This window comes from Narcine bancroftii, chromosome 2 (genome assembly GCF_036971445.1).
Source record: "Narcine bancroftii isolate sNarBan1 chromosome 2, sNarBan1.hap1, whole genome shotgun sequence".
Taxonomy (NCBI): Eukaryota; Metazoa; Chordata; class Chondrichthyes; order Torpediniformes; family Narcinidae; genus Narcine; species Narcine bancroftii.
Genome location: NC_091470.1, coordinates 9,636,959 through 9,656,219, shown reverse-complemented (window position 1 = coordinate 9,656,219; position 19,261 = coordinate 9,636,959). Strand labels below are relative to the sequence as shown.

The 19,261-nt window shown below is 43.8% G+C and overlaps 2 protein-coding genes across 7 annotated transcripts in view; one reads left to right on the top strand and one right to left on the bottom strand.

The window, feature by feature from the left end:
- LOC138753170 (coiled-coil domain-containing protein 170-like) overlaps positions 1–9,743 on the bottom strand; it is a 144,545-nt gene extending 134,802 nt beyond the window's left edge. Inside the window, exon 1 of one of the 3 annotated variants that reach the window (XM_069915788.1) lies at positions 9,418–9,743. The gene's annotated coding sequence lies outside the window, so the exon portion shown is untranslated. Of the gene's footprint in view, positions 1–9,015; positions 9,305–9,417 lie in introns of those variants that run through there. The other 2 variants (XM_069915787.1, XM_069915786.1) reach the window with 2 other exon arrangements.
- mthfd1b (methylenetetrahydrofolate dehydrogenase (NADP+ dependent) 1b) overlaps positions 9,432–19,261 on the top strand; it is a 106,738-nt gene continuing 96,908 nt past the window's right edge. Inside the window, exon 1 of one of the 4 annotated variants that reach the window (XM_069915781.1) lies at positions 9,432–9,630. Coding sequence is in view for 2 of the 4 variants with exons in the window: in XM_069915778.1 (XP_069771879.1) it covers positions 9,593–9,630 (38 nt within the window). In the remaining 2 variants the exon portion in view is untranslated. Of the gene's footprint in view, positions 9,631–18,045; positions 18,097–19,261 lie in introns of those variants that run through there. The other 3 variants (XM_069915778.1, XM_069915780.1, XM_069915779.1) reach the window with 3 other exon arrangements.

The following is a 19,261-nucleotide window of genomic DNA, read 5'->3' as shown; positions in this document are numbered from 1 at the left end:
ATTAAAGTATAATTTCAGTGTTTAAATAAACTGAGGATTCTCTCAAATGCATTTATTTAGGAGACTCAACGGGTTTTAGAAATCAAGGGAACTGTAGTTTGCTACCACCAGGAGGAGTCAGAGACAGAATATGTAGCCTCTAGGGAATGTTGCATTTTAGGTAGATTCAAGATGGTCTGACGTGTATGTCCTGTCCTTAGAGCTGCTTGCTTAGTTAATAAATCTCGTTGTTCTAAAAAGAACCCAAGTTTATTTATTGTAATAAAAAGAAACATCACATGGTACCAAGAGCCAAGTTCTGCTGTGCACAGGAGTGAAAGAAAAAAAAAGCCACAGTGAGCATAGTGAACAGTCGATATCAGCAGAGAAAATACAGAGGGTTTAAAAGATCCTAGCGCTGTAAATTGGACTGGAAATGTTGACCACAAGTGGATGCTATTCAAGTAAAGATTCATGCTGTACCTGCAAGTGATTGGAATCGATAGCAAACCGGATACACAGAAGATTGCAATGCTACTTATCATGGTGGGACCTCAAGCTCGAGAGGTTTTCAACACATTTGTTTGTGCCAAGGCAGAATACCAAAGCAAATTTGACAGGGTTATCAAGATGTTTAATGAACACTGTTCACCAAAGGAAAATGAAATGCTCGAGAGGTATGTGTTTCACAAGCAGCTGCAGGGAAAGAGCTTTGATACTTTTTTAACAGACTTAAAATTAAAAGGACATGCAATTTTGGAACACTGCAAGATTCAATGATCTGTGATCTAGTTGTGTTTGAGATTATTGATAAGAAAGTGTGAGAGAGGTTGCTGTGAGAGACAGAGCTTACTTTAGCTGGAGCTATGAAGATATGCAACGCCAGTAAAATAGCTCTGCAACACTCGAGAAAGTTTGGTGATAGTGTAAAAGCCAATGAAAATGAAAGCCTAGTAGTGACCACAGTGTTGGGACACATGTGCACAAACAAAAAATGAGATACAGGAACTAACAAAAAGATGGAGAGACATTCAATTGTAAATGATGCGGCACTAAACATGCGCCAAAGCAATCTCCAGCTTATGGGGACATTTGTAACAAGTGCAAAGGGCAGAATAACTAAGGAAAGGAATGCTTTTCCAAAGGGAAACTAAACAGAAGTAAAAGTGTACAGACTATAGAAGAAACTGCTCTGTGATACATATTTCATGGACATGGTGGTGCAAACAGAGTTGAGCAGGATAAATGGACTGTGACATTGCTTACAAATGGAACAAATATTCCTTTCAAGTTAGACACAGGGGAAAAGATCAATTTAATCTGTGAGCATGACATCAGGACAATGAAGATAAAGCCATACATCCATACAAATCTTGTACTGCTCTTTTTTTATTTATTTATTTTTCACACTATAAACCACATTGATCAAGATACATACATTTTCCTTTTAAATATATACAGTGTCGTTTTCTCCCCACGCCTCCCTCTTCCCATCCCACCCTCCCTACCTCCCCTCCCATTCATTTAAAGTTCAGAATCTAAGATACATTAAACTCGTCAAACAATGTTGTCACTCAATAAAAACAAACAAGAAATTCTACTGAGTCAATTCTTTTCATTCCCTTCTCCTTCTGTCATTTTAGGTGGTAGATGTCCCCAGTAGGTTTTCTCTATTGTGTTTCATGTATGGCTCCCATATTTGTTCATTATGGTAATATTATTTCTTAAATTATATGTTATTTTTTCTAATGGAATACATTTATTCATTTCTATATACCATTGTTGTATTCTCAAGTTATCTTCTAATTTCCAGGCTGACATAATACATTTTTTTGCTACAGCTAGGGCTATCCTAACAAATCTTTTTTGTGCGCCATCCAAATCAAGTCCAAATTCTTTGTTTTTTATGTTACTTAGGAGGAAGATCTCTGGGTTTTTTGGTATATTGCTTTTTGTGATTTTATTTAATATCTGGTTTAGATCTTCCCAAAAATTTTTCACTTTCTCACATGTCCAGATTGCATGAATGGTTGTTCCCATTTCCTTTTTACAGCGAAAACATCTGTCAGATACTGTTGGGTCCCATTTATTTAACTCTTGAGGTGTAATATATAGCCTGTGTATCCAGTTATATTGTATCACACGTAACCTTGTATTTATTGTATTTCTCATAGTTCCTGAGCATAAATTCTCCCATGTTTCCTTCTTTATCTTTATGTTTAGATCTTGTTCCCATTTTTGTTTAGTTTTACCATTTGTTTCCTCATTCTCCTTTTTTTGTAGTTTAATATACATATTTGTTATAAATTTTTTGATTATCATTGTGTCTGTAATCACATATTCAAAATTACTTCCCTCTGGTAACCTCAGACTGCTTCCCAATTTGTCCTTCAAGTAGGATTTCAGTTGGTAGTATGCCAACACTGTATTGTGAGTTACATTATATTTATCCTTCATTTGTTCAAAGGATAATAATTTATTTCCTGAAAAGCAATTTTCTATTCTTTTGATCCCTTTTTTCTCCCATTCTCTAAAGGAAAGGTTATCTATTGTAAAAGAGATTAGCTGATTTTGCATCAGTATTAGTTTTGGTAGTTGGTAATTTGTTTTATTCCTTTCTACATGAATCTTCCTCCAAATATTGAGCAGATGATGTAATACTGGAGAACTCCTACGTTGTACCAATTTTTCATCCCATTTATATAATATGTGTTCAGTTATCTTTTCCCCTATTTTATCTAGTTCTAATCTAGTCCAATCTGGCTTTTCCCTTGTTTGGTAAAAATCTGATAGGTATCTTAATTGTGCAGCTCTATAATAATTTTTAAAGTTTGGCAGTTGTAAGCCTCCTTGTTTATACCATTCTGTTAATTTATCTAGTGCTATCCTTGGTTTCCCCCCTTTCCATAAAAATTTCCTTATTATTTTCTTTAACTCCTTGATGAATTTCTCTGTCAAGTGTATTGGCAATGCCTGAAATAGGTATTGTATCCTTGGGAAAATGTTCATTTTAATACAGTTTATCTTTCCTATTAGTGTTAGTGGTAATTCTTTCCAATGCTCTAAGTCGCCCTGTAATTTTTTCATTAGTGGATAATAATTGAGTTTTCTAGATGGCCGAGATTTTTATTTATTTGTATACCTAGGTATCGTATTGGTTGCATTTGCCATCTGAATGGTGATTCTTTCTTAAATTTTGAGAAATCCGCATTATTCATTGGCATTGCTTCACTTTTATTTACGTTAATCTTGTAACCCGACACTTCTCCATATTCTTTCAATTTCTGAAATAATTCTTTTATTGATAGTTCTGGTTCTGTTAAGTATACTATAACATAATCTGCAAATAAACTGATTTTATATTCCTTGTCTTTTATTTTTATCCCTTTTATTTTATTTTCTGTTCTGATCAATTCTGCTAGTGGTTCTATAGCTACACGAACAATAAGGGTGATAGTGGGCATCCCTGCCTTGTTGATCTGCTTAAATTAAATTGCTTTGATATATATCCATTTACTGTCACTTTCTCCACTGGCCCTTTATATAATGCTTTAATCCAATTAATATACTTCTCTGGTAAACTGAATTTTTGCAATACTTTGAATAAATAATTTCATTCTACTCTGTCAAAGGACTTCTCTGCGTCTAAAGCAACTGCTACTGTTGGCGCTTTACTCCCTTCTACTGCATGAATTAAGTTAATAAATTTACAAATATTGTCTGCTGTGCGTCTTTTTTTAATAAATCCAGTTTGGTCTAGATTTACCATTTTAGGTACATAATCTGCTAATCTGTTTGCTAATAGTTTAGCTATTATCTTATAATCTGTGTTAAGTAATGATATTGGTCTATATGACGCTGGTGCGAGTGGATCTTTCCCTTGCTTTGGTATTACTGTAATTATTACTGTTTTACATGAATCTGGTAAGCTTTGTGTTTTGTCAATCTGGTTGATTACTTCCAGGAGGGGAGGAATTAATAAATCTTTAAATGTTTTATAGAATTCTATTGGGAATCCATCCTCTCCTGGTGTTTTATTATTTGGTAGTTTTTTTTATTATCTCTTGTATTTATACTATTTCAAATGATTCTGTTAATTTAATTTGTTCCTCTATTTGTAATTTTGGTAGTTTAATTTTAGTTAAAAATTCATCTATTTTGCCTTCTTTCCCTTCGTTTTCAGTTTGGTATAATTATTCATAGAATTCTCTAAAGTTTTCATTAATCTCCGTTGGATAATATGTGATTTGTTTATCTCTTTTCCTTGATGCCAATACCATTTTCTTAGCTTGTTCTGTCTTAAGCTGCCATGCTAGAATTTTGTGCATTTTTTCTCCTAGTTCATAATATTTCTGTTTTGTCTTCATTATGTTCTTCTCCACCTTATATGTTTGTAGTGTTTCATATTTTATTTTTTTATCCGCCAATTCTCTTCTTTTAGTTGTGTCTTCCTTCATTGCTAATTCTTTTTCTATATTTGCTAATTCCCTTTCCAACTGCTCTGTTTCCTTCTTCATCTTGGTTACATAGCTTATTATTTGCCCTCTAATGAATGCTTTCATTGCGTCCCATATAATAAACTTATCTTTCACTGATTCCGTATTTATTTCAAAGTACATTTTAATTTGTCATTCAATTAATTCTCTAAAATCCTGCCTTTTGAGTAGCATGGAGTTTAATCTCCATCTATACATTCTTGGAGGGATGTCCTCTAACTCTATCGTCAATATCAGGGGTGAGTGGTCCGATAATATTCTAGCTTTATATTCCGTTTTCCTAACTCTCTCTTGCATGTGAGCTGATAACAGGAATAGGTCTATTCTTGAGTATGTTTTATGTCTGCCCGAATAATATGAATATTCCTTTTCCTTTGGGTGTTGTTTCCTCCATATATCCAAAAGTTGCATTTCTTGCATCGATTTAATTATAAATTTGGTTACTTTGTTCTTTCTATTAATTTTTTTTCCAGTTTTATCCATGTTTGAATCCAAATTAAGGTTGAAATCCCCTCCTATTAGTATGTTCCCTTGCATGTCTGCTATCTTCAAAAAGATATCTTGCATAAATTTTTGATCTTCTTCATTAGGTGAATATACATTGAGTAAATTCCAAAACTCCGAATATATCTGACATTTTATCATTACATATCTCCCTGCTGGATCTATTATTTCCTCTTCTATTTTAATTGGTACATTTTTACTGATTAATATAGCTACTCCTCTAGCTTTTGAATTATATGATGCTGCTGTTACATGTCCTACCCAATCTCTCTTTAATTTCTTGTGCTCCACTTCAGTTAAGTATGTTTTTTGTACGAATGCTATATCATTTTTTTCTTTTTTCAGTAAATTTAAGTTTCTTCCTTTTGATTTGTTTATGTATTCCATTAATATTTAAAGTCATATAGTTCAACGTAGCCATTTCATACTTTGTTTATCTTTCCTTTCCGTTTCCTCATCATCACCTTTCCTTCTTATCCATTTCTGCTTTCTTGTTTTGAACACTTTATAAGACAACATTTCTAAAACATCAAACATTTCCCTTATTCTCCTATCTAAAATTTCTTTAACCCCACTATCCCTTCCCCTTCCTGAGTTGCCCTTTATCCCTTGTCGGGCAACCATATCTCCCCTCTCCATTTGGATTTGCGAATTCACTCGCAAGCATCAACTGATTTCGCAGTGACCGTAACTCCTCCCCACCCAGTCCCCCCAGAAAAGATTTTAATTTTCATATGTAACAAAGGTCACTCTCTTAATTCCCTCCTTACTTCCTCTCTTCCCTTTCCCTTATTAATTCTTATCTATACTCTATATATTTTCCTTTAAATACGCATACAATCATGTACACACATATATACATACACACATATAAATATATATATATATATATATATATATACACCCATATACATACATACATATAGTTCGTGGTCATTTTTGCTCTCGTTACATGTCTTCGTCCCCCTGTCTATTTTGTAGTTGTTCTGCAAATTTTCGTGCTTCCTCCGGATCTGAGAATAGTCTGTTTTGCTGCCCTGGAATAACTATTTTAAGTACCGCTGGGTACTTTAGCATAAATTTATATCCTTTTTTCCATAGGATCGCTTTTGTTGTATTAAACTCCTTTCTCTTCCTCAGGAGTTGAAAACTTATGTCTGGATAGAAAAAAATTTTTGACCTTTGTATTCCAGTGGCTTTTTGTCTTCTCTTATTTTCTTCATTGCTTTCTCCAATATATTTTCTCTTGTTGTATATCTTAGGAATTTTACTAAAATGGATCTTGGTTTTTGTTGTAGCTGTGGTTTAGGGGCTAATGTTCTATGTGCCCTTTCTATTTCCATTTCTTCCTGTAATTCTTGCCTTCCTAGGACCCTGGGGATCCAATCTTTTATAAATTCTCTATATTCTTGCCTTCTTCATCTTCCTTAAGGCCCACTATCTTTATATTAATTCTTCTATTATAATTTTCCATTATATCTATCTTCTGAGCTAACAGCTCTTGTGTCTCTTTAACTTTTTTATTAGATTCTTCTAATTTCTCTTTTAAGTCCTCTACTTCCATTTCTATGGCTGTTTCTCATTCTTCCACCTTGTCCACTCTTTTTCCTATATCTGACATGACCATCTCTAATCTATTCATTTTTTCTTCTGTACTTTTAATTCTTCTTTTTATTTCACTAAATTCTTGTGATTGCCATTCTTTTACTGATTCCATATATTCTTTAAAAATATATATATCCATTGTCTTGCCTTTCCCTTCTTCTTCCATTTCTCTGTGTTCTTCTTCTTCTTCTTCTTCTTCCTCTGGGTTGGTCATCTCTTGTTTGCTTGATTTCTTTTTACTCTCTTCTTTCTTGTTCTCGTTGTTTTCTATGTTCTCTTCTTGTCGCTGTGCTGTAGCTGTCATTCTCAGCTGTGGAGATCGACTCCTCAGCTGGTCCCCCCTCCCGTTAGTGTTTTTTTTGTCATGCGCATAGCGCATGCGCGGTTGCGCACTTTTGGCTCCGAGAGCCATTTTTGTAGTCCCGAGCTCGGGACTTCGACTGACCTGAGGGAGCGAGCTTCTCTCTCCACAGCGGGCCTCCTCGGATAGGTAAGGCCTTCACCTTCTTCTTCCGATGTCTTTTCTTCTTCTCTTCTTCCCGTTGCTTTCGACTTTTCTTTCTTCACTGCCATTTTCTTCCCACCTTTACTTTCACTTTATTTTAATTTTTGTGTTTGTGCCTTTGTGTTTTCTGTGTTTTTTTTCAACTTTTCCGGAGAGGGCTGGAATTCCCCGACCGGCCACTACTCCATCATGTGACTCCTCCAATCTTGTACTGCTCAAAGCTTACAATGGACAGAGCATCGACATAAAAGGTACATGTAAACTCAAGGTGAAAGTTAAAGAGCACCACCTCAGGTTCACAGTAGTCCCAGATGGACATTTTCCACTGCTTAATGAGAAAGCATGTGAAAACTTAAGCCTAGTCAAGAGGGTGTACCACATTATCAGTGACAGTTCACAGAACAGCTTAGAGGAAATACTGGATCAATTTCCAGTCTTCTTCAAGAGGTTTGGAAGTCTACCATTCACCTATAAGATACAGTTAAAAGAGGACACACAACCAGTAGTGCACGCTCCGAGGAGGATTCCAGCACCACTAAAAGAAAAGCTCAAGCAGGAACTCGACTGAATGTCAGCACTAGGGATCATAAAGAAAGTGGAGGAGCCACAGAATGGGTGAAATTAATGATGTGTGTCAAAAAGAACAGTGACCTACACATGTGCATGGACCAAAAGACTTGACATGAAATTACAAGTGAGGTGGCCAATGCAAAGTTTTTCACTAGATTGAATGTATCCAGTGCTTCTAGCAAATACAGCACATCCAGAAGTCTGTATTAAAGTTAAACAGAGAAAAATGTCAGTCTGGTGTGAAGGAAATCACCTTTCTGGGAGATAAACTGTCAGAGGCAGCTAAACTGTGGAGCCAGACAAGAGCAATTTTAGAGATGTCCAGACCCACTGAAAAAAAAGGCATATTGAGAGTCCTGGGAATGAGCAATTTTATTGGTAAATTCATATCAAACCTGTCTTCCAAAACAATGTACCTAAGGAAGTTGTTGCAGGAGAAATGTAAATACAAGTGGACAGACAGCCACAAGGAAGGATGGGGACAATTGAAGACCACTCTAACCAGTACTTTTGATGTTCTTTGATGCATCCATAAAGTCGAAAATATCCACGGATGCTTCAAAAGATGGAATAGGTGCCGTACTCCTTCAGACTGTGGGAGAAGATTGGAGGCCAGTAGCATACTCATCAAGGAATGATAACATCTGTATGTCAAAATGCACAGATTGAGAAAGAGTGTGCAAGTCTGGTCTATGGACTCAAGAAATTCCACAGTTATGAGTATAGTCTACCAACATTCGTGGCAGAAACCGATTAAAAGCTGTTAATAACAATAATCAAGAGAAATCTCAAGTGAAATGTTGCCAAGAATCCAAAGACTGATGATAAAGCTACAATGTTATGACTTTGAATTGGTGAACACACCAGGGAAACTTATTGTGCTAGCTTATGCGTTATCCAGGGCAACGATGCAGAGTGAAAGAGTTCCATGGAGACTGAGGTGAATCTCCACGTGAATCTGATCATTGACTCTCTTCTCATATCTGACATGAAATCACAGCAGATCGCAGCTGAAACAGAAAAAGACACAGTTCTACAGAAGGTCATCAAGAATCTAAATGAAGGATGGCCTAGAGGTGAATGTCAGCCATATCACAACATCAGGGCTGAGCTGAGTGTTGAAGATGGGCTTCTACTCAGACAGAGCAGAATTGCCATTCCTCAATCACTGCAACAAGATGGTGAAAAGGGTGCGCGAGGGGCACCTTGGAATGGAAAAGTGCAAGAGGAGGGCCAGAACTGCTGTTTATTGGCCAGGGATAAACGCTGACATTGACAGGATGGTTTCCAGCTCTGAGACCTGTTTGAAACATCATGCAAAGCAGGCAAAGGAACCCATGATAATAACTGACGTACCAGCAGAGTGATGGCAGAAAGTTGGGACTGACCTGTTCCACATGGATGGTTGTTGATTATCTATCGAACTAGTTCGAGATTGCGCTGAGGGGTACGGAGGGCTATGGACGGGGTGCAGGTGAGTGGGACGAGGTAGAATAATGGTTCAGCCTAGACTAGAAGGGCCGAAGAGCCTATTTCTGAGCTATGGTGTTCTCTGCTCCATTGGTGGACTGCAGTGGGTGTAAATTAGGCCAGTGATTGACGCGATGTGCATGCAAAAGAAGGCGCCGGATTGGCTCATCGGATGGCAAAGGTGGGCGTTGATTGGTCCCGTTCATGAAGGGGCGGGATTTGGTTGAGCGTTGGAGGCTGATTGGTCAGGATCATGGCCAGCACTGTTCAATCACACAATGAGCTCACCTCCCTCACCCCGCCTCCTCGGAGGGCGGGCTAATTGCCAGTGCTGATTGGTTGGAAGCACGGCTCGCCCCTGGTGATTGGTGGACACGCGGGAGGCGGGCTTCTCTACACGTGACAGTCCGTCCGTTCCTCTCGCTTCCCCTCACGGCGGGCCGGTGTCGTGGTTGCGGCCGACATGGAGGCTGCGGCGCTCAGCGGCAAGAAGTTGTCGGCGTGAGTGAAGCGTCCGTCCCCTGGGTCTGGCGGCTCAGCGCGCGCTCCCGTCGCCCGTCCCCAGCCGATCGGGGCCCCCTCCCGCGCGCTTCCCCGCGCCTCTCCAGCCGCACGAGCGCGCGCCCTCCCTCCCCGCCGCGCGTCGCCAGCCGCACGAGCGCGCGCCGCCCCGCTCCTCCGCGCGTCGCGAGCCGCACGAGCGCGCGCCGCCCCTCTCCTCCGCACGTCTCCAGCCGCACGAGCGCGCGCCACTGGAGCCTCCGTGTTCCCAAGCCCTTGAGGCTCGTGGGATGTGGAGGAAGTGCAGCAGGTGATGAGCCATGGCTGGAAGGGCACCCGGTCAGATGAGTGTCGGGGTGAAATGGACAGCCCTCTTCGGTTTAAGACTATGATGCCAAGCATGTTGTCAATGACTCTCTCGGCCTGGATGCCTCTATCAGGAAACGATGAACTTGGACCCTGAGATCTCTCTGTTCATGGACATTCTACCTTGCTGTTTACTGCAATGTTCTATTGCTATTTGATTTCCCCAAATGCATCATCTCGTCCTTGGGATTAAGATTTAAGATTATTTTATGGTCATGTAATAAAACAGATGCAATGATAGGCAAAACTGACTTTAGACTGCTGTAGTCAAAGATTTGGCATTGGCAGAAATTGCCAGACGTCTCTTACAGTCAGAGAAAGAGAAGCAAAGAGTCATTGAGTATCCGTCGATTTGCCTCCAGGCACTTACACTTCAGTCTCAGCCACCTGACCTCCAGATCCAAACCTCTGACACAATCGGGAATCCTTCAGGGCCCTCGGCTCTCTTTTGCCTTCCAGTTTCAAAACCTGGTACCCCTTCAGCTAGTCTCCAGCAGTCCGCAGCCCGAGTCCTTGACCACAGTCACCGACAGCCCATTGGTCACTGGTCTGGCCCATAGCATCATCTCCTCTGCTTCTCCTTCTCAAATGGGGAGGAAGGGGGGGTGGTCTCCCTGTTTTCTTGTTCCCTGCGCCAGTCCTCTGCTTCCCCGGAGTCTGTAACCCTCTGAGGCCTGCTCCTGCTGAATACAGGCACCATCATCTTGCACAGACCTGGGGGTTGCAGGATTTTAGTTTTAAAGTACCATCGGCTCTTCAACAGACTGTTTTAAGCCTGTATGGAGCCACCAGAATGAGGACCAGGCAGTCAGACCCTTCGAAACAGTGCTGTGTCTCCACTCTCCCAGGTCCACTCCAGCAGCAGTGCTGCAAATTATTTTTTCATCTCCTACTTGTGATTAAATTCCATCTCCCATGGCCTGCTCAGCTTTCAAACTGAACTATATTCTGCTTCAACGACATCCCTTGTTATACACAGCACGCCTACTGATCATTACCTCCTATGTTCACCACCCTTTGTCAGTATATTGTCACAAACAGTAAAGGTCCCAACACAATCCATGTGCTATGCCAATGGACGCAGACTTCCATCCCCCTCTGTCTCCTATCACCAAGCAGCTCACCTTGGATCCCACATCCTTCCTGGCCATTCTGCTGTGTGGAATCTTGTCCAATGACTTGTAGACAACACCTGCCTTCATCAAAATGGGACAGCACGGTTAGCGCCGCACTATTACATGGGTTCGAATCCAGCACTGTCTGTAAGGGTTTTGTACGTACTCCCTGTGTGTAGGTTTCTTCCTACCCTCCAAAACATATGGAATTATAGGTTAATTTGGGTGTAATTGGTGGCACAGGTGTAAATGGCTAGAATCTGCTTCTACCGTGCTGTGAATAATTTTGTTTAATTTAAAAAAAAATTAAATCTCCCTCAAAAACCCAAGCTGACCCTCCCTGATCAGCCCCTGTCTAATGAAGGGCCCTTGGCCTGATATCTAATCCAGTTTCATTTGCTCGGATACTGCCTGAACTGCTGAGAAATTCCAGCCTTTTTCTCTTGATTTTGCTGATGTAAAACATGTGGCATGTTTTACTGGGTTGTGCAATAAACCTCTTGAGCTTGTTCCAGTCCAGGGGTGTGAGAGGGTACAGATTAAATGCCAGGACCATTTCAAACTTTATACTCCCTGATTTACCACCCTAAAAGAGAACAAAACAATTGCAACTTTATTCAACATGAGTTTGTTTTAGATCAGCTGACTTGTACTCAAATTACTGTGACCCTAATCTATCTCAAAATGCAAGAGTTCCTTCAAACATTGCTCTGCAGTGAATATATATGGGTTTTGATATTGTAGGCGGGGAGGGCCACATTGTATTTTTTTTAAGATGTGGAAGTTGTGTCTTGTCAACTCATCAACACAACCCAATCAAATCACTAAGTATGCTAGAAAAGTACTTCAGTGAGTTATACTCAGAGCAATTCACTTCGGCAATTGCTGCTGGGTTTATTCCAGACCAATCCCGGGTTCAAATCCCGGACGAGCCCCCATTTGTCAGAAATAAAACTTCTCACACATGAGTCTCTTTAAAACTGATGACACGACAAGCTTTATTTACAAGTCTGCAGAGTTGGACTCAACTGGCTTCTCACCAGTTAAGCCCCGATACATACAGTGCATTGATTTTTATACCCTTGTTGTTTGCCCTTCCCCTACTTATTAATACTGCAATGGAGAGCAACGTGATTCCCCTGTAGTTTGAGCAGTCTGATTTCTCGCCTTTGTTTTTGTACAGGGTGATGATGGTGGCATCACGAAGATCCTGAGGCAGTTTACCTTGGTCCCAACAAAGCTTGAAAAACTCATGCAGTTTGGCATGCAGAGTTTTGCCGCCAGCCTTCCAGACTTCTGGGGGGATTCCATCCATACCTGCTGCTTTGCCACTTTTCAGTTGTTCGATTGCCTTATATGTCTCATCCAGGGTGGGAACCTCATCCAGCTCTAGCCTTAGGGGGTGTTGAGGGAGCTGGAGCAGGGCGGAATCTTGGACTGAGCGGTTGGTACTGAAAAGAGATTGGAAGTGTTCTGACCATCGGTTGAGGATGGAGATCTTGTCGCTGAGGAGGACTTTGCCGTCTGAGCTGCGCAGCGGGCTTTGGACTTGGGGTGAGGGGCCGTACACAGCCTTTAGAGCCTCGTAGAAACCCCTGAAGTCGCCAATGTCCGCGCTGAGCTGTGTTCGTTTGGCGAGGCTAGTCCACCACTCATTTTGGATCTCCCGGAGTTTGCGCTGAAGATGGCTGCATGCGCGACGGAAGGCTTGTTTTTTCTCTGGACAGGACGGCTTTGTAAGGTGAGCCTGGTGGGCAGCTCGCTTCTTTGCCAGCAGCTCCTGGATTTCCTGGCTGTTTTCGTCAAACCAGTCCTTGTTTTTCCTGGAGGAGAAGCCCAGTACCTCTTCAGTGGATTGCAGTATGGTAGTCTTCAACTGATCCCAGAGGGTTTCAGGGGACGGGTCCGTGAGGCGGGTTGCAACGTCGAGCTTTGCTTTGAGGTTTGCCTGGAAGTTTCCTCTCGCTTCGTCTGACTGCAGTTTTCCAACATTGAACCTCTTTCTGGGGGCTTTATTGTTCCTGGGCTTTGGCTTGAAGTGAAGGTTGAGCTTGCAGCGAACCAGCCGGTGGTCAGTGTGGCATTCCGCGCTAGGCATGACCCTGGTGTGGAGCACATCTTGTTTGTCACTTTCTCGCACCAGGATGTAGTCCAGGAGGTGCCAGTGTTTGGATCGGGGATGCATCCAGGTGGTCTTAAGGCTGTCCCTCTGCTGAAAAAGGGTGTTTGTAATGACAAGCCGCTGTTCTGCGCAGAGCTCCAACAGGAGGCGCCCACTGTCGTTGCACTTGCCGACGCCATGCTTGCCCAGGATTCCTGGCCAGGTTTCTGAGTCTTTGCCGACACGAGCGTTGAAGTCGCCCAGGATGACAACCTTGTCGGCTGTAGGGGTACGTTGGATGAGGTTGCGCAGGTCGGTGTAGAACTTGTTCTTTTCTGCTGGTTCCGCCTGGAGGGTTGGAGCATAGACACTGATGAGGGTGATGTGACGCTTGTTTTGAAGTGGGAGTCGCATGGACATGATTCGGTCCGAGAGGCCTGTCGGAAGGTTTTCGAGTTTGGAGGCAATGAAGCTCTTGACCATGAAGCCTACACCAGATAGGCGTCGTTCATCCGAAGGCTTGCCAGACCAGTAGAGTGTGTAGCCCGCGCCGCGTTCTTGGAGGCTGCCTACATCTGCCAGGCGGACTTCACTGAGAGCGGCTATGTCGATGTCAAGTCTGAGGAGTTCATGTGCAATGAGGGCAGACCGACGTTCAGGTCGGTGGCTGTCAGTCTTGTCTCGCATGGTTCTGATGTTCCAGCATGCTAGCTTGAGTTTGTGAGCATCTTTTGAGGGGGAGGACGTGGAGGGGGAGGACGTGGAGGGGGAGGACGTGGAGGGGGAGGACGTGGAGGGGGAGGACGTGGAGGGGGAGGACGTGGAGGGGGAGGACGTGGAGGGGGAGGACGTGGAGGGGGAGGACGTGGAGGGGGAGGACGTGGAGGGGGAGGACGTGGAGGGGGAGGACGTGGAGGGGGAGGACGTGGAGGGGGAGGACGTGGAGGGGGAGGACGTGGAGGGGGAGGACGTGGAGGGGGAGGACGTGGAGGGGGAGGACGTTGAGGGGGAGGACGTGGACCTGTCCTCGGGCCTGCGCAAAGGAGCTTTTAGGTGGAGTGCAGTGCGCGCAGTACTGGCCCCACCCTTTACACCCATGGTTCGTGTGCCGTGGCCAAGCAAGCTGGGACGTGGCAGCGAGGTCCTTGGGTCGTAGGTTTTATATCGGAGTGGCCTTCTCCTATGCAGGTTTCTTACCCGGGCTGGAGGGGTCTGCCTCCCCTCCTAGGTCGGTCCATACTGCCCGGACCGGGGCCGAGGCCGCCGCAGTTCACCCTGTGCCTGGACTGGGGCCACCGCTTCCCACTCCCTGCCCGGACCGGGGCCTCCGCCTGCCTCACTCGACCAAGGCCGGGGCCGCCGTCTCCCCCTTGCTCCTGCCAGTATCGGGGCCGCCGCCGTCTACCCTTCGCCCGGACCGGGGCCGGGGCCGCTGCTGCTCTCCCTGTGCCTGGACTGGGGCCGCCGCCTCCCACTCCCTGTCCGGACCGGGGCCTCCGCCTGCCTCACTCGACCAAGGCCGGGGCCGCCGTCTCCCCCTTGCTCCTGCCCGTATCGGGGCCGCCGCCGTCTACCCTTCGCCCGGACCGGGGCCGGGGCCGCTGCTGCTCTCCCTGTGCCCGGACTTGGGCCGCCGTCTCCCCCTTGCTCCTGCCCGTATCGGGGCCGCCGCTGTCTACCCTTCGCCCGGACCGGGGCCGGGGCCGCTGCTGCTCTCCCTGTGCCTGGACTGGGGCCGCCGCCTCCCACTCCCTGCCCGGACCGGGGCCTCCGCCTGCCTCCATTGCAGGCAAAATCTTCGCTAGGATTCTACTAAACAGAATAATACCTAGTGTCGCCGAGAATATTCTCCCAGAATCACAGTGCGGCTTTTGCGCAAACAGATGAACCACTGACATGGTCTTTGCCCTCAGACAGCTCCAAGAAAAGTGCAGAGAACAAAACACCTTTGTTGACCTCACCAAAGCCTTCGACACCGTGAGCAGGAAAGGGCTTTGGCAAATACTAGAGCGCATCGGATGTCCCCCAAAGTTCCTCAACATGATTATCCAACTGCACGAAAACCAACAAGGTCGGGTCAAATACAGCAATGAGCTCTCTGAACCCTTCTCCATTAACAATGGCGTGAAGCAAGGCTGTGTTCTCGCACCAACCCTCTTTTCAATCTTCTTCAGCATGATGCTGAACCAAGCCATGAAAGACCCCAACAATGAAGACGCTGTTTACATCCGGTACCGCACGGATGGCAGTCTCTTCAATCTGAGGCGCCTGCAAGCTCACACCAAGACACAAGAGAAACTTGTCCGTGAACTACTCTTTGCAGATGATGCCGCTTTAGTTGCCGATTCAGAGCCAGCTCTTCAGCGCTTGACATCCTGCTTTGCGGAAACTGCCAAAATGTTTGGCCTGGAAGTCAGCCTGAAGAAAACTGAGGTCCTCCATCAGCCAGCTCCCTACCATGACTACCAGCCCCCCCACATCTCCATCGGGCACACAAAACTCAAAACGGTCAACCAGTTTACCTATCTCGGCTGCACCATTTCATCAGATGCAAGGATCGACAATGAGATAGACAACAGACTCGCCAAGGCAAATAGCACCTTTGGAAGACTACACAAAAGAGTCTGGAAAAACAACCAACTGAAATACCTCACAAAGATAAGCGTATACAGAGCCGTTGTCATACCCACACTCCTGTTCGGCTCCGAATCATGGGTCCTCACCTACGGCTCCTAGAACGCTTCCACCAGCGTTGTCTCCGCTCCATCCTCAACATCCATTGGAGCGCTCACACCCCTAACGTCGAGGTACTCGAGATGGCAGAGGTCGACAGCATCGAGTCCACGCTGCTGAAGATCCAGCTGCGCTGGATGGGTCACGTCTCCAGAATGGAGGACCATCGCCTTCCCAAGATCGTATTATATGGCGAGCTCTCCACTGGCCACCGTGACAGAGGTGCACCAAAGAAAAGGTACAAGGACTGCCTAAAGAAATCTCTTGGTGCCTGCCACATTGACCACCGCCAGTGGGCTGATAACGCCTCAAACCGTGCATCTTGGCGCCTCACAGTTTGGCGGGCAGCAGCCTCCTTTGAAGAAGACCGCAGAGCCCACCTCACTGACAAATGGCAAAGGAGGAAAAACCCAACACCCAACCCCAACCAACCAATTTTCCCTTGCAACCGCTGCAATCGTGTCTGCCTGTCCCGCTTCGGACTGGTCAGCCACAAACGAGCCTGCAGCTGACGTGGACTTTTTTACCCCCTCCATAAATCTTCGTCCGCGAAGCCAAGCCAAAGAAAAAAAAAGACTTATTAATACTGTTTTAATTGGTTAGTATTGCAAAAGCATTCTAAGTACAACTGCATTTTTAATTATCACGTTCGTTACGTACGCTGCGAACTCTACATTCACTAAATTCTGTTTCTCACCCTTCTTATCAATCTTTTGTCTCCTGCATGTCTCTCACTATGACCATGAAAAGATATGTTTAAAAAAACATATCCAGCTGAACCTTTTGTCCTTGGCTGCTAGTAAGCTCCCTGTCCGTTCTGGCTTCCCTGTTTATGATTAATCATCACATTTTAACTTAAGTCATTTTAACCTAAATTCTCTATATAACACCCACCCACCCTGAATTGACATAGAAAGTTTACACTGATTGTGACGTCTCACAGGGCGTGCACACAGCAGCAGGCACGTTCCAAACCCTCTGTCAGAGTGTAAATTAAGTAATTTGTAGAGATGCATGCACAGTAATGAAGCTGTTGCCTGTGTACAGATGTCTCTCGGAGAGTGGTGAATCTTTGAAATTCTCCATTCCAGAATGCTGTGGAGGCTGGATCATTTGGAATCGTTAAAGAGGAAACAGCCACATTTTTGAAAGATCAGGGCATTGAGAGTTGTGGGGAAGTAGAACAGAAGATGAAGCCCAAGGCAGATAACCTTGTGAGGCCTTATGGTTGCCTCTTACTGATTTTCTTGTTTACTGTTGTATTTTAGTGAGAAGGAGACCAATATGCTGAAAGGCCTTCTTGTGCATTATAACCTATAATTCTCAGCTAACTGGTTTGGTTTAATGCATCCACTATCTCCTTGGCCACTTCTTTCAAACTTTGGAAGGCCAGTCGTCGGCTCTTGAGGGTGTGTTGGCTTTCAGTCTCATTAAATTCTACAATATTATTTTTTTCTAATTTCTTTCTGTCTTGGGTAAACTTATACCTCTCATTTTGTTCATTTTAGATTGGTCACAGTGTTTGAGCTACCGAAAGAAAATAGACACACACACCGAGAGCAGTTCAGTTTATACAAATGTTTATTACTAATTCAAAAGCTGATTTCACACTACAATATGCAAGCCCTTCCCAACTATACTTATCAATCCTTGGACTGGTCCCAACTGCCGAAGCGAGGCAACGACTGCACACTTGTAGTAGGTTGTCAGGGCGCTGGTAGCAGCTTCTCCACCTCCCCCGACCGGGACGTTGCTCGGACTCTGGCTGTTCTTTCTTCTTGACAAGGGATGTTCCCACCCCTCGGAGAATCTAAACTTCAGCAGCAGGACCACAGACTTATATACCCCAAAAACAATTAATCATGCGCCTACTCCTAACATTTGTCAGTCAAAATCAAAACTGAACATTATATTCTACAATTTAGAAGATTAATTATTATGGAACCAGGATGTTATGATTTCCTGGTTTATCTCGTAGATATAAAGACATTAAAACTTCTGGAGCAAGACAGGATGTGACCAATTCGTCAATTTCAGAGTGTTGCATTTGACAACTGCTTTCCCTGGGCCTCACAGTGGAATTCCATTTCAAAGTGTATCTTCAGATAAATCCCCATGGCTGAGTTTACATCTGCTAGTTCTGAAAGTAAGGTGAGCTGCGTGTGGACTGAAAATTCAGTAAATAATCCACAGTACCTTTGGCCAATCAATTCTTTTTTGTGTACCCCAGGAAGTTGTTTGCAATAGTTTTTGTATATTTTGCTAGATTGTCATACCTTTATATTCTATTACAATGTCTTTGCTCTCCTCTGAATTCTGTCATTTTCTTAATCCTCGGGTTTCATGACATAAACGTTCTTATATGATTGAATAATATGATCTGTAATTTTTTTTGTTTGCCAAGGTTTGAACCGCCCTCAAGGAACAGATATTTGTTGGAAACTAGGCATTAATTCTTCAATGGTAGCCTTTATTTTTGGGCATCACACGTTTTAATGTTGTTTTGTACTCTTTAATCGTTTTCATTTTTCCCTAATGTTCCTCTTAACTACAATATTATTAATTGTTTTTAATGCATCACAGCTCTCAGCTATAGGTTAGTGAGTAAGTTTTATCCAATGCTATCTGCACTGAACTGAGATTCACTGGTGATGGGTTGTGCAGATGGCTGGCTCCTCCCCCAGGCTCCGACCCCATCTGCCCAGGTTTCCCACCTAAACCCAGAGCCATACTGAAGACCCTTGTAAGACCCTACTGTAATAAAAGTGTGTTCTCCCTCCATTCGTGAGAGCTTTTATTCGTGCTATACTATCACACAAAACTCCCCCCCACCCCACACACACACACACACACACACACACACACACACACACACACACACACACACACACACATCACTACTTCGAGAAGCAGCCACGTGTTAGAAGGCTCACCTCAGTCCAGCCACACTCCCTTCACCCTTGTAATATGGGGAAGAATATTCATGAGTATGGGTTCGCACACCACCATGATCAAGTACAATTTGTTTCAATCAGGGTCCTGAATGAACTTGTACAAGTAAAACAAAGCTGCCCTTGCTCTGTCCCGACTGATCTCTCTTGGTAACTGCACTTTGTTGGTGTAAAACTGCATTATTATGAATTGGTTGACTAACTGGACTGCTTGCAAAACTAATTTACATGTGGCTGTAAACTTGCATGAACTGGGGTCAGCATTTGTGGGTTCAAGAGATGAAGACGCAATCCTAGTGGAGTGCGAGGAGTTCTGAACTCTCGTAGTTGAAGCTTGCTACATGAAACTGAACTAACCCTCGATG